The sequence below is a fragment of the Macaca fascicularis genome, chromosome 13 (genome assembly GCF_037993035.2).
Source record: "Macaca fascicularis isolate 582-1 chromosome 13, T2T-MFA8v1.1".
Taxonomy (NCBI): Eukaryota; Metazoa; Chordata; class Mammalia; order Primates; family Cercopithecidae; genus Macaca; species Macaca fascicularis.
This window is the reverse complement of record NC_088387.1, coordinates 67,706,760-67,720,221: the sequence shown is the minus strand read 5'-3', so window position 1 is coordinate 67,720,221 and position 13,462 is coordinate 67,706,760. Positions and strand designations below refer to the sequence as shown.

Here is a 13,462-nt window from a genome sequence, read left to right as displayed (position 1 = left end):
GATCCATCCCCTGTGACTTCCCAATGTGTTCTTTTATAATTAGTTTTCAATTGAGATAGAATATAAATTCAGCAACATTCACCTTTTATAGTGTACAATTGAATGATTTTTTTTTTTTTTTTTTTTGAGACAAAGCTCGCTCTGTTGCCCAAGCTGGAGTGCAATAGCATGATCTTGGCTCACTGAAACCTCTGCCTCCTGGGTTCAAGTGATTCTCCTGTCTCAGCCTCCCAACTAGCTAGGATTACAGGCACCCGCCATTATGTCCAGCTAATTTTCGTATTTTTGTAGAGATGGGATTTCACCATATTGGTCAGGCTGGTCTTGAACTCCTGACCTCAGGTGATCCACCTGCCTTGGCTGTGGAATTTTCTGCTAATTCCTTTTATATCTACTAGCTAATGTCTAGTAATCTTTGGGATTATCTAGTAATCCCAAAGGGATTACAGGTGTGAGCCACCACGCCTGGCCCAGTGAATTTTTAACAAATGCATACAGTCATGTAATCCTCACCACAATTGAGATATAGAACAGTCCTATCACCCTGAATTTCTTCACCCCCCCATTGTAGCACTCTCGCCTCTACTCCTGGCCCTTGGCAACTGACAATCAGTTTTCTGTCCTTACAGTTTTGCATTTTCCAGAAAGTGGAATTACACAGTATGTGTGAGTCTGGCCTCTCTTACTTAGCATAATGCATTTGTGATTCATACGTGTTGTTGCTTGTATCCATGGTTCATTCCTTTTTATTGCTGCAGCTGCATGGTATTCCATTGTGTGGATCTACCACAGTTTTTTATCCATTTCCAGTGTTTTTTAATTGCTATGTCCTCTCCTCTAAACTGAAGTGTTTTTTTTTTTCTCTCTTTGTCATTTGGCTTCTTGAGTACTGAAAAGTAAATTTCCAAATTTACCATGTGTTCTAGGTAGAAATAAAAACTAAGTTGCAATAGGTACTAACAAGCTCTGAATTTCTGCACCTGATACATTCATGATGTTTCTTTACTTAGGCCTATTTTAGCCAACTCTCAAGCAGAAGCTGAGATGTGGGGGCGTATCTATCCCAAAGAAGCCTGTTCTAATTCATCCTTTTGGATCAAGAGTTTTCCAACTTGCAATTTGAAGGACTGACTTGAGATCTGTTATTTAGGGTCATTGCTGCAATTCCCAGGAGAGATGTAAGAAGGCCTTCCCTTTCCCTCAAGGGGTCCCATATCATAAATACATATCCCTGATAATTTGGAACCAGCTTGCCTCTTGTGTCACCCCCACTCTAGGGCCCAGTTCTCTATGTATCAATGTTTGGTTCCAAACAACCCAAGGTATGAAGTCCCATAGTGTTCTTGACCTCTGTCTGAGATGAGACTCTCATAGTTTTGCAGGCTGGGTAAGCAAAGTATAAGATACCATCATAGTTGGCCAATATAGAACAGCTTATTATGGTCTACATAGGGCAAACATAACCAAGACCAACAATACTTCTCAACCTACATGGTTCAAAGTCTGAACATAATGTAATCTACACTATAGAGATTCTAAGAATCATTTCCATCTCAGTAAGTTTCCATTAGTACTGAGGCTTCAGAGCCAGGGACAGTGGCTCATGCCTGGAGTCCCAGCTACTCAGGAGGCAAGGCAGGAGGATTCCTTGAGCCCAGGAGTTCGAGGGGGCAGTGAGCTATGATTGCACCACTGTGTTCCAGCCTGGGCGCAGAGCAAGACCCTGTCTCTAAAATAAATAAGTAAGTAAATAAATAAATAAATAAATAAAAGGACTGAGGCTTCAGAAGCCAAGTTATGGTCAAGCATATCATTTCATGATATGTTTCATTGGTTCTGTAACTAGCAATAAAATACACGGATGTTTTATTACATTTAAATTTGTATTTAGTCCTTACATTTTAAGAAGATATCTTAAAAGTTGAGGACAGCTAAATTTTATGCCAAGTATACTCAACTGTACCTGTAATAAGTATTTTGTTTTATTTAGCATTTAAAAATAGAGTGAGGCCGGGCACGGTGGCTCAAGCCTGTAATCCCAGCACTTTGGGAGGCCGAGACGGGCGGATCACGGGGTCAGGAGATTGAGACCACCCTGGCTAACACGGTGAAACCCCGTCTCTACTAAAAAATACAAAAAACTAGCCGGGCGAGGTAGCGGGCACCTGTAGTCCCAGCTACTCGGGAAGCTGAGGCGGGAGAATGGCGTAAACCCGGGAGGCGGAGCTTGCAGTGAGCTGAGATCCGGTCACTGCACTCCAGCCTGGGGGACAGAGCGAAACTCCGTCTCAAAAAAAAAAAAAAAAAAAAAATAGAGTGAATATGTGCTTCAGCATTTTATTTATTTGGATTCAGAATATTACTATTTTTCTCCAAAAAGTCTTCCTTTTCACATTTCATTTTTAAAGAAACTACTTTTCAAAAACAGTTTCTAAATACATTCAGATATTAAACATTTTACTTATTTCATTTACTTACGACATAATAAATACAGGGGTTCGCCCTTGTTCTCGGATCGGGATGCAGTCCAAGAACCCCAGTGGATGCCTGAAACTGTGGATAGTGTAGAACCCTAGATATTCTAAGCATTTATCATTCACTGTGGCCATAACTTTTACAGTTTGAGGTGTAACAGCAAAACTAGCACAAATTTCTTTTTCCTTCTTCTCAGTTTCACAGACAGAAGATTGCTTTACTTTAGATCTTAGCAGCGTCAGCATACAATGTTTTTCTTTCCTTATCAAGTCGAGAACTTTCACCTTTTCACCTAAAGGAAGCACATGATGGTTTCTCTTTGGCACATTTGCCAGCATCACTACTCTTGTGTTTTGGGGGTCATCGTTAAGTAAAATAAGGGTTACTTGAACATGAGCACTGCAGTACCACCAAGTCAGTCGATCTGATAACCAAGAGGGCTACCTAGTGACCAACGGGCAGGGAGTGTCTACAGTGTGGATCTGCTGGACAAAGGGATAATTCATGGGTGGGACAGCGTGAGATTTCACTATGCTACTTAGAAAGGCATTCAATTTAAAACTTATGAATTGTTTATTTCTGGAATTTTAAACGTAATATTATAGGACCGCAGTTGATTGAGGGTTAAGTGAAACTGCAGAAGGTGAAACCAAGGATAAATGGGGACCACCTAGATAAAAGTTAAGTCAGGAAATACATAACTTTTTAAAGGCGGACAAGCTGACAATTCTTTTTATCTTTCTTTTTTACAGGAGTTTGCTTCAGAATGGTAAGTCAATACAGTCTTTATTATTTTGCCATTTTTTCAACTGTTATTCCCAATTACAGAGATACGGCACTTTTCTACTTGGCGCTAGTCTACTATTTACTCCCTGTCCTTGACAGCAAATGAAGAAATATGTGTATTTCTTTGAAATTACTGATTGAGATTATTATTAACGCTAAAAACATTGTACCCTTCTTCGTATTTACTTAACATTTTCTACATTCAAAAGTACCTCTCTTTGGGTGATTTTAATGAAACGCTTTGATTAGGTGTATTGAATACAAAGTATGGGATTTTCTACATGTTCTGGATAGAAGAAATCCTATAGGCCAAGGTACATATGTCGCACTGCAAAACAAAACACGCTGATGTTGTATAATGAAGTGGTTCCCAGGATTTAGCAGATTAAGCTCCATGTTGCGTTTTAAAATTTATTTATCTTTTTATTTATTTATTTAGTTCGGAGACAGAGTCTTGCTCTGTTGCCCAGTCTGGAATACAGTGGTACGATTTCAGCTCACTGCAGCCTCCGCCTCCCAGGCTCAAGCGATTTTCCTGCCTCAGCCTCCCAAGGAGCTGGGATTACAGGCGCCTGCTACCACATCCAGCTACTTTTTTATTTTTAGTAGAGATGGCATTTCACCATGTTGGCCAGGCCGGTCTTGAACTCCTGGCCTTAAGTGATCCAGCCACCTCAGCCTCCCAGAGTGCTGGGATTATAGGCATGAGCCACCATGCCCAGCTCAGCTAATTTTTTTTTTTTTTTTTTTTAATTTTTGTAGAGACAGGGTTTCACCATGTTGCCTAGGCTGGTCTTGAACTCTTGACCTCAAGTGATTCACCCTCGTTGGCCTCCCAAAGTGCTGGGATTACAGGCTGAGCCACCATGCCTGGCTCCATGTTGCTTTTAAAATTTTAACTTTTTTAAAGTACTCCTTTCCTACAAGTTAATTGTGGCATGCATTTTCACCTACTATCTTAGCTGGGTCACTAGATTAAGTCCCTGGTTCCCAACCCCTGAGGGTTCCAATATTTTCCCATCAGTAAAGTCTCTATTATGAGGCAGCCCCATCCCCCAAAATTCAGATTGTCTCCCTTTTCATTATTATCTAGTAAGAAAGTGACTTATTTTCAGGGCCACCTCTTACATCAGTCTTAGCTGTTAGCATTTTGATTTATGTTGTTTCATACAGCTGGGGCTGTGGAGTGTAGAGATCTTGATCACCCTGGCCTCCATACAGGAGAAGAGTATGTTTTTGAAAAGTTCTAAGGCTGGGTGCAGTGGCTCATGCCTGTAATCCTAGCACTTTGGGAGGCCGAGGCAGGTGGATCACCTGAGGTCAGGAGACCAGCCCGGCCAACATGGTGAAACCCTGTCTCTACTAAAAATATAAAAATTAGCTGGGCGTGGTGGCACATGCCTGTAATCCCAGCTACTTGGGAGGCTGAGGCAGGAGAATCGCTTGAACTTGGAAGGCAAAGGTTTCAGTGAGCCGAAACGGCACCACTGCACTCCAGCCTGGACGACAAGAGTGAAATTCCATCTCAAAAGAAAAAAATAGTTCTAGTAGACTGGATTGATAGGAATTTTAGTATGATGCAGTTAAAATAATTCAAAATCAAAATGTTGCTACTTACATAGCATAACTGAATTTGGATCTAGAAAAAGGAAATTTTAAAAGACTATTAATAATAATAGGAGAGAGAAATCTACCCATAGACAATTATAACATTTCTGTGCCAAGTCCAGAGCCAACAGAAAACATCAGAATCTTTTAGTCTTGTAATAACTCTGCAAACCAGCATGTTTATGCTAGTGTTCTTGCTAGTTTAATTTTCTTTCTTTTTTTAAAAAAAGTTATTTTAGGTTCAGGGGTACATGTATAGGTTTGTTATATAGGTAAACTTGTGTCATGGGGGTTTAGTATACAGAGTATTTCATGACCCAGGTACTAAGCCTAGTACCCAATACTTATTATTTTCTGCTCCTCTCCCTCCTCCCACTCTCCATCTTCAGGTAGGCCCCAGTGTCTGTTGTTCCCCTCTTTGTGTCCATGTGTTCTCATAATTTAGCTCCCACTTATATGTAAGAACATGCAGTATTTGATTTTCTATTCCTGTGTTAGTTTGCTAAGGATAATGGCCTCCTGCTCCATTCATGTTCCTGCAAAGGACACGATCTCATTCTTTTTTATGGCTGCATGGTATTCCATGGTGTATATGTACCACATTTTCTTTATCCAGTCTACCATTGATGGGCATTTAGGTTGATTCCATGTCTTGGCTATTGTGAATAGTGCTGCAGTGAACATATGTGTGCATGTGTCTTTATGATGAAACAATTTATATTCTTTTGGGTATATACCCAATAATGGGATTGCTGGGTCGAATGGTAGTTCTGTTTTTAGCTATTTGAGGAATTGCCACACTGCTTTCCACAGTGTTTGGACCAATTTGCACTCCCACCAACAGTTTGTAAGCATTCCCTTTCCTCTGCAACCTGGCCAGCATCTGTTATTTTTTAGCTTTTTAATAATCACCATTCTGACTGGTGTGAGATGGTATCTCATTGTGGTTTTGATTTGCATTTCTCTAATAATCAGTGATACTGAGCTTTTTTTCACATGTTTCTTGGCCACACATATGTCTACTTTTGAGAAGTGTCTGTTCGTGTCCTTGCCTACTTTTTTAATGGGGTTGTTTATAATTTTCTTATTAAAATGATTTTCCTCATTTTTTACTGGAAATTTCAAACTGTTTTAGTCTCTATTTCTGCTTATCAATACTCTATGCTGATCATAATTGTATATTTTTTTCTCAGTGATTGAGAATCTTGGATCGATTATCACTTGGAACTCAAGTTAACAATGTGATTTAGTGTTAGCAGTCTTAAGGGCAATACAGCTAAATTTTATGTATCCAAAAACACATCATAGAAACTGTTACTGAAATAATTCTCACTCTAAGCATATTTTTTCATAATGTTTTTATCAAAGTGCAATTGTTTTTACTGAAAGTGGAATTTAACAAAAGATACCATTTACGTGAAGATTCTTTTATAAATAGAGGTGTTACTGTAGGTCATCTATACAATTGTTGGCGTAGACTACAAAGAATGATTATTAGGTTAGCATTTTTTGGATATTAGAATCAAGTATGTTATGAATTCAGACTTTTGATGCTGTGCTTTCTTCTTCTTGTTTTTCCTGAAACCAGTATACAGAAGATGAAGCTAAAAAAATAGGAGTGGTTGGCTGGGTGAAGAATACCAGCAAAGGCACCGTGACAGGCCAAGTGCAGGGGCCAGAAGACAAAGTCAATTCCATGTGAGTAGTAAAATTAATAACATGTACATGAACTTTGTGAGGTTGCTCTTTTTTAGTTTTTTAAGACATGGCCTTGCTCTATCGCCCAGGCTGGAGTGCAGTGGCATGATCTCGGCTCACTACAACCTCTGCCCAGTACAACCTCTGCCTTCCAGGCTCAGATCCCCCCAACTCAGCCTCCCAAGTAGCTGGGACTACAGGTGTGAGCCACCATGCCTGAACTTATGAGGCTATTTTAATGTTTCATTGGACAGTAAGAATAGTATTGATGGACCAGATTTTGTTTGTAGACTTATAATCAAACTAATATGTTTGTAAGCAGGCCTGTGAAGAAATTCTGAGTTGGGAGTAGCATTTCTGTGTTTAGGAATGGATTTCCAACTTGGACTGGCCTGGAGAAGAGTTGTGGCTTTACTCTCCAATCTGTATGTCCTGTTGCAACTCCTCCAGTGTTATGGAGATGTCCAGGGCCCAGGTAGTTCTCATTTGAAGTGTTGTGACAGATGCATAGTGCCTCTGGATGGTTCGTGAAGTTCTTAGGGTAGCATTCCAGGCAAAAAGATTGCCATCTCCTTTTTATTGTTAAGCGCCTTATTTGTCTAATTGTAATTTTATTTTTCCTGCCAATGAGAATGTGTTTAATGAGCTGGATGGTTACCAAACTATGAATCCTGGAAGTCCAAAAGAGGCCAGATTCAGGAATATGGGGGAAAATGCCTTGTGTACACGATGTCATTTTCAAAAGCCTTGTGTTTTCAGCTTCATAATTTCCACTGCTCTCTGTAGTCTTTTTTTAAAAAAATTAAAAAATAGCTAACATTTATTGAGCATTTACATGTTAGGCAATATGCTAAGCACCTGACATGAATTACCTCACTTAATCTTTACAACAGATCTTATGAGGTAGGTACTAAGTAGCACTCAATTTATTTTATTGTTTGTAATTTATCTTTGTTTTCATTACTTAATATTTTTAGATTTCCAAAGCAATAGTTTTTTGCTTATTATAGTAAGTGAAGTAACATAACACCCAGATGTATAAAGGTAAAACTTGTAATGTGTACTTTTCAATTCCCTTCCTTTATTAACCTGTGACAAGGAATACTTTCCACAGCTTTCTCTTTCACTTAAAAATAGTTAAGTATGCATTTATAACTAAGGTTTTGCTGATTTTTACTGAAATGGAATACCTTATGCATATTTTTCCATAGTTTGTATTTTCATTTTCTGGACATTTCAGTAAACAGTAAATATATAATTAATCAACTCCTTATTTTTCTAATTTTTTAATGTTTAGGTACATACTTGCGTTTGTGTGTAAAACTGCACCTCAAATTGAAAAGTGGGGTCCAAAAATTCAGTTTGATAAACTGTGGGGTGACTGTTAATGAAAAACAGTATTTTTAAGTAGAATTGTCACAAAATGTACAAGAAATTTTGGGACTTCCATTGTACAGAACTGACAGTTCAATGGAAGAGAATATGCCAAATGATTGTGACGAAGTTTTAAAGTAGAGGCTATGTCCCATGATGGGAGGGAGCCTAGAAAAAAATAATAACATAGTTTTTAAAAACTGGGGACTATGTGGAAGATAGAAGCTCATACCAATCATGTTATATTCCTAATCCACATTATAGAGGGTCATTGATTAATTTGCTTAACATAAATGAAATAGTTTCATACATTGTGCTCACGTTTTCTTTTCAACCCCTGCATTCTCCACCACCCTTCTTAAGTAACTTGTGTCAGCAAGCTAGTGTGTATTCTTCTGCTTGTCTCCATGTTCACATTCTGTCTCTCACATACACATGTCTGCACACACACACATTTATGGGTTTTGTTCAATATTTGCTTTTTTAAAAATGGGATCATGGTGTATTCCCTGCTCTGCATCTTACTTTATCACTCAAAGATACATCCAGGAAAATCCTTTCAAGTCAAACGGTAATCTCTAATTCATTCTTTTTATTGGCTGCTTAATATATTCCACAATATATAGATTTATTATTACCTTATTGCTGGAAATTTATTTTTTTCTTACTTGTGTTTTGCAATAAGAACAATGCTGCAATAAACATTTTATTGGCGATTTTATTTTTGTTGTATAGATTCCCAGGAGTGTGATTTGCTGGTTGAAGTGTCAGTGTATTTTTAATGTAAACATATTTGTCAGACTGCTTTACAAAACAGCTGTAAACAATGTACATTGTTTTCCTCCTCATCCTGTCAGCAATTGTTATTGTGCTCTCTAATTTTTCTTTTATCTGATTGGTTGTGGTGATTATTTTTGCTGTAATTTGCATTTCTCTAATGACTAGTTCGCTGGAGCCTCTTTATGCTTATGTCTGTCGATTTGTTCTCGTGAACTCCCTTTTCACATCCTTTACCCATTTTTCTATCGAGTTGCTTGTCTCTTGCCCATTTTTAAAAGCTCTTTGTATATTGGTCATGGTTACTAACCCATTATCTGTTATCATTTTGCAGGTATTTTCCCAAGTCTATAATTTGCCTATAGTTTCATCTGTGATAGCTTTGCAACATCAATTGTTTTTCACTTTTATTAACTCAAATATGGCTATTTTTTCTCTCTGGTTAAGAAACAGATTGTAAGTATTGTCTCCCAGGTTTTCTTCTAACTTGATGCTCTATTTATTGCGTGTAAGCATTTACTCCATCTGGAATTTGTTTTTTATTTATAAGATGAGATATTGGACCAACTATTTTCTACCAGATGAATAGCCAGTTGTCCCAGCACCTCTTACTAAATAATCACTCTTTCCCCCATTGCACTGAAATACATTTTTGTTGTATGTTAAAATCTCATATAAACTGGGTTTTATTTCTGAATTCTCTACTCTGTTCCCTGATCTATTTCTCTGTTCCTACATCAGTATACCGTATTGATTTAATTATACTATCTCTACAGTATATTTCCTCTCACTGTTCTTTTTGATTCTTTTACTTGCTTTCTTGGGCATTTGTTTTCTCTCTAAACTTTAAGATACTTTTACTTATTTAACTGGAATTCTATTCTGTTTATTAAAAAAAACTTACGTGATTGTCTCACACATATGCTTTTGAGGTAAACTTTATGTATTTATTTACTTTTTGAGACAAGGGTCTTGTTCTGTCTCCCAGGCTGGAGTGCAGTGGTCTGATTAGACTCTCTGCAGCCTTGACCTCCTGGGCTCAAGTGATCTTCCCACCTCAACCTCCTGAGTGCACATGCTGGCTAATTTATATATTTAAAAATATATATTTTTTGTACGGATAGTGTCTCACTATGTTGCTCAGGCTGCTCTGGGACTCTTGGCTTCAAATGACCTTCCTGCCTCGGCCTCCCAAAGTGCTGGGATTACAAAAATAAAGTTTATTTTTCAGAACAGTTTTATATTTACAGAAAATCTGTGAAGATAGTACAGACAGTTTCCATATACTGCCCACATAGTTTTCCTACTATTAACATTTTACATTAATATGATGCATATGTTAACAATTAATGGACCAATATGGATACATTAGTATTAACTAAATCCCTACTTTATTTAGATTTCAATTGTTGCCTATGTTTTATGTTTTAGGATCCCATTATTGTATTTGCTTTTTAATTGGGCATTCTTGTGAAATTAAGACAAGTGACATTTTGGCCAGGTGCAGTGGCTTATGCCTGTAATCCCAGCACTTTGGGAGGATGAGGCGGGCAGATCACTTGAGGCCAGGAGTTCAAGACCAGCCTGGCCAACATAGTGAGATCCTGTCTCTACAAACAATACAAAAATTAGCTGGGGTTGGTGGTACACGCCTATCGTCCCAGCTACTTGGGAGGCTGAGGCAGGAGAGTCGCTTGAGTCTGGGAGACAGAGGTTGCAGTGAGCTGAGATTGCACCATCACACTCCAGTCTGGGCAACGGGAGTAGCCTGTCTCAAATACTAAAAAAAAAAAAAAAAAAAGAGAAGTGACATTTTTATGATATTAAATCTTCCCATTCAAGAACACACAGATGTTGTTCCATTTGCTTAGATTTTAAAATTTATCCTTCAATGTGATTTTACGGTTTTCTTTATATAGATTTTTGCACTTTTCTTGCTGAGTTTATTTCTAAGTATCTTAATGACTTTTCACTATTGTATGGATTTCTTTCCCATTTATGTTTCTAGTTGTTCATGCTTAAATATGGAATATCTAATGACTTTTGTATATTAATTATATATCATGGTATTACCTTATCAAATATTCTTATTAATTCTATCAGTTTTTAAAAAGCTATAGTTTTTGGGTTTTTAAAAATATAGTTATGCAATTAGTAAAAATGGTGTATCTTTTTTTCAATGACTTTATTTGTCAGACCTGCCATGACAATGTTGAATAATAATAGCAATAGCAGACATGCCGGTTTGGTTTCTGATTTTATTTGAAATAGTTTTATTGTTTCACCTGGTAGAAAGATGTTTGCTGTTGGTTTTAGGTAAATATACTTTATCACAATACATTTCACTCTTGTATTCCTTGAATTAAGCTTTGATTGGTTACAGTGTGTTATTCTTTTGAATTATTGCTGAATTGCCAAGTACTGCTTGCCAATATTTTATTTAGAACTTTTGTATATATATAAGTCATGTAAGATTTTTTTTTTTTTTTTTTTTTTGATGGAGTCTCGCTTTGTCGCCCAGGCTGTAGTGCAATGGCACGATCTCGGCTTACTTCAACCTCTGCCTCCTGGGTTCAAACAATTCTTCTGCCTCAGCCTCCCGAGTAGCTGGGACTACACATGCATGCCACCACTCCCAGCTAATTTTTGTATTTTTAGTAGAGACAGGGTTTCACCATATTGGCCAGGCTGGTCTCAAACTCCTGACCTCGGCCTCCCACAATGCTGGGATTACAGGCATGAGCCACCGCACCCAGCCGGGTATTTTTTGGGTATTCTATTATGTTTTGATTTTCAAGTTTTATCGTCTTCATAAAACATATTAGGAAGTTTTCCATCCTTCTCTTCATTCTGGAATAACATTAAAATATCAGAATTACTGTTCTTAGGTTAGCGGAAACAAATTAGGAAATCACCTGGTCCTGCCTCCTTCTCAATGTTGACCTTTAACCACCTTTTCAATTTACTCTGTGGTAACTGGTATGTTTGTTTTTTGAGAAAACATTTTGCTCTGTCACCCAAGCTGGAGTGCAATGCACAATCACAGCTCACCACAGCCTTGACCTGCTGGGTTTAAGTGATACTTCCATCTCAGCCACCCAAGTAACTAGGAATGCAGGGATGCACCACCATGTCCAGCTAATTTTTAAACATTTTTTTGTGGAGGTGAGGTCTTATTATGTTGCCCAGGCTGGTGTTGAACTTCTAAGCTCAAACGATCCTCCTGCCTCAGCCTCCCAAAGAGCTAGGATTACAGGTATGAGCCACTGCACCCAGCAAGTAACTGATATAGTTGAGTTTTTCAGATGTTCTTGGATTCTTTTTTATTTTGCTGGGAAATTATCCAATTTTTCTAGGTTTTTGAATTTGTTGTGATACATTTTATAATTTTAAAAATATCGTCCAGGTGCAGTGGCTCACTCCTGTAACCCCAGCACCCTGGGAGGCCAAGGTGGGCGGATTATGAGGTCAGGAGTTTGAGACCAGCCTGGCCAACATGTTGAAACTGCATCTCTACTAAAAATACAAAAATTAGCTGGGCGTGGTGGGGCACACCTGTAATCCCAGCTACTGAGGAGGCTGAGGCAGAAGAATCGCTTGAACCTGGAGCTGGAGTTTGCAGTGAGCCAAGATTGTGCCACTGTACTCCAGCCTGGGCTCCAGAGCAAGACTTTGTCTTAAAAAAAAAAAATCTCTTTTGTATCTGTGCTTACATTCCCTTTGAAAATTCCTGATTTTGTATAACTTCATTTTCTCCTCCTTTTTCCTTAATCAGGCTCTGATAGAATTTATCTATTTTATTGGTATATTTTTTAATAACAGCTATTTCACTTTTTATTTCGTCTTTGAACTAATATTGTAACTAATGGGATTCTGAGTTTGTGTTTGTAAAATTCCCAGTTAAAACTTTTAAGGTAATTTTTTATTATTTATTTCTATTTTTATTTGATTATTATCGGAGAGCGAGGCCTAGAAGATTTCTACTTAAAAATTTTGTTAAATCCTTGTGATAAATGACATGATATATTTTGGATTGATCAGTTAGGATCTATGATTCAATTAGGATGCTTTAGGCTGCAAGTAACAGGATACCTGATTAAAGTGTTTGAATGAAGGAACTGATTTTTCTCACTTTCTAAACAGGCTGGGGCAAGCAGTCCTAGGGTTGGTTCAATGTCTGAAAGATTATTGAAATGTACATTTTGGTGTTGCCATACTTTTCTCTTTTTATATTTTTTTATGATGGGATTTTCAAACACATACATGAATAGAGAAAAGAGGACAGTGAAGCTCATGTGCCCATTACCCACTTTCAATAACAGTATACTTTCAGACATTCTTGTTTCATATATTCCTCCAACTTATTTTTTGTCATTGTTAGAGTATTTAAAGCAAATTTCCAGCATTATATTATTCACCTATAAATTTGGTCAAATGATGTTAAACTATCAATACCTGACAAAATTTTAACCTATAAAACAACAATTTCATGTTCTTCAATCTAATGTTTGATTATATACAGAAAACAGAAACTCTATATACCCATCAATATGTATTCTAAATCCCACACAGATCTATGTGCAAATGTCAAAGTGCATCACACAAGCTGTCTGTCATGCTTTTTCCTGGAGGCCTGTCTTCCAGTCTGGGTCTGGGTTTGCTGCACAGCTGTCACTCTGGTGTTTCTCTTTGCTGCTTTCTTGTGGAGCAGACTCCTGTGTCCTTAATCATGTGTTTTAATCTT

General features: G+C 37.7%; 1 protein-coding gene across 8 annotated transcripts in view; it reads left to right on the top strand.

Moving 5' to 3' along the window:
* ACYP2 (acylphosphatase 2) overlaps positions 1 to 13,462 on the top strand; it is a 266,925-nt gene that overhangs the window by 90,930 nt on the left and 162,533 nt on the right. For all 8 annotated transcript variants that reach the window (XM_074011798.1, XM_045369330.3, XM_074011797.1 and 5 more), the window contains exons 2-3: positions 3,228 to 3,244; positions 6,458 to 6,567. In XM_074011798.1, the coding sequence (XP_073867899.1) occupies positions 3,242 to 3,244; positions 6,458 to 6,567 (113 nt within the window). In that variant the 5' untranslated portion in view covers positions 3,228 to 3,241. The remainder of the gene's footprint in view (positions 1 to 3,227; positions 3,245 to 6,457; positions 6,568 to 13,462) is intronic.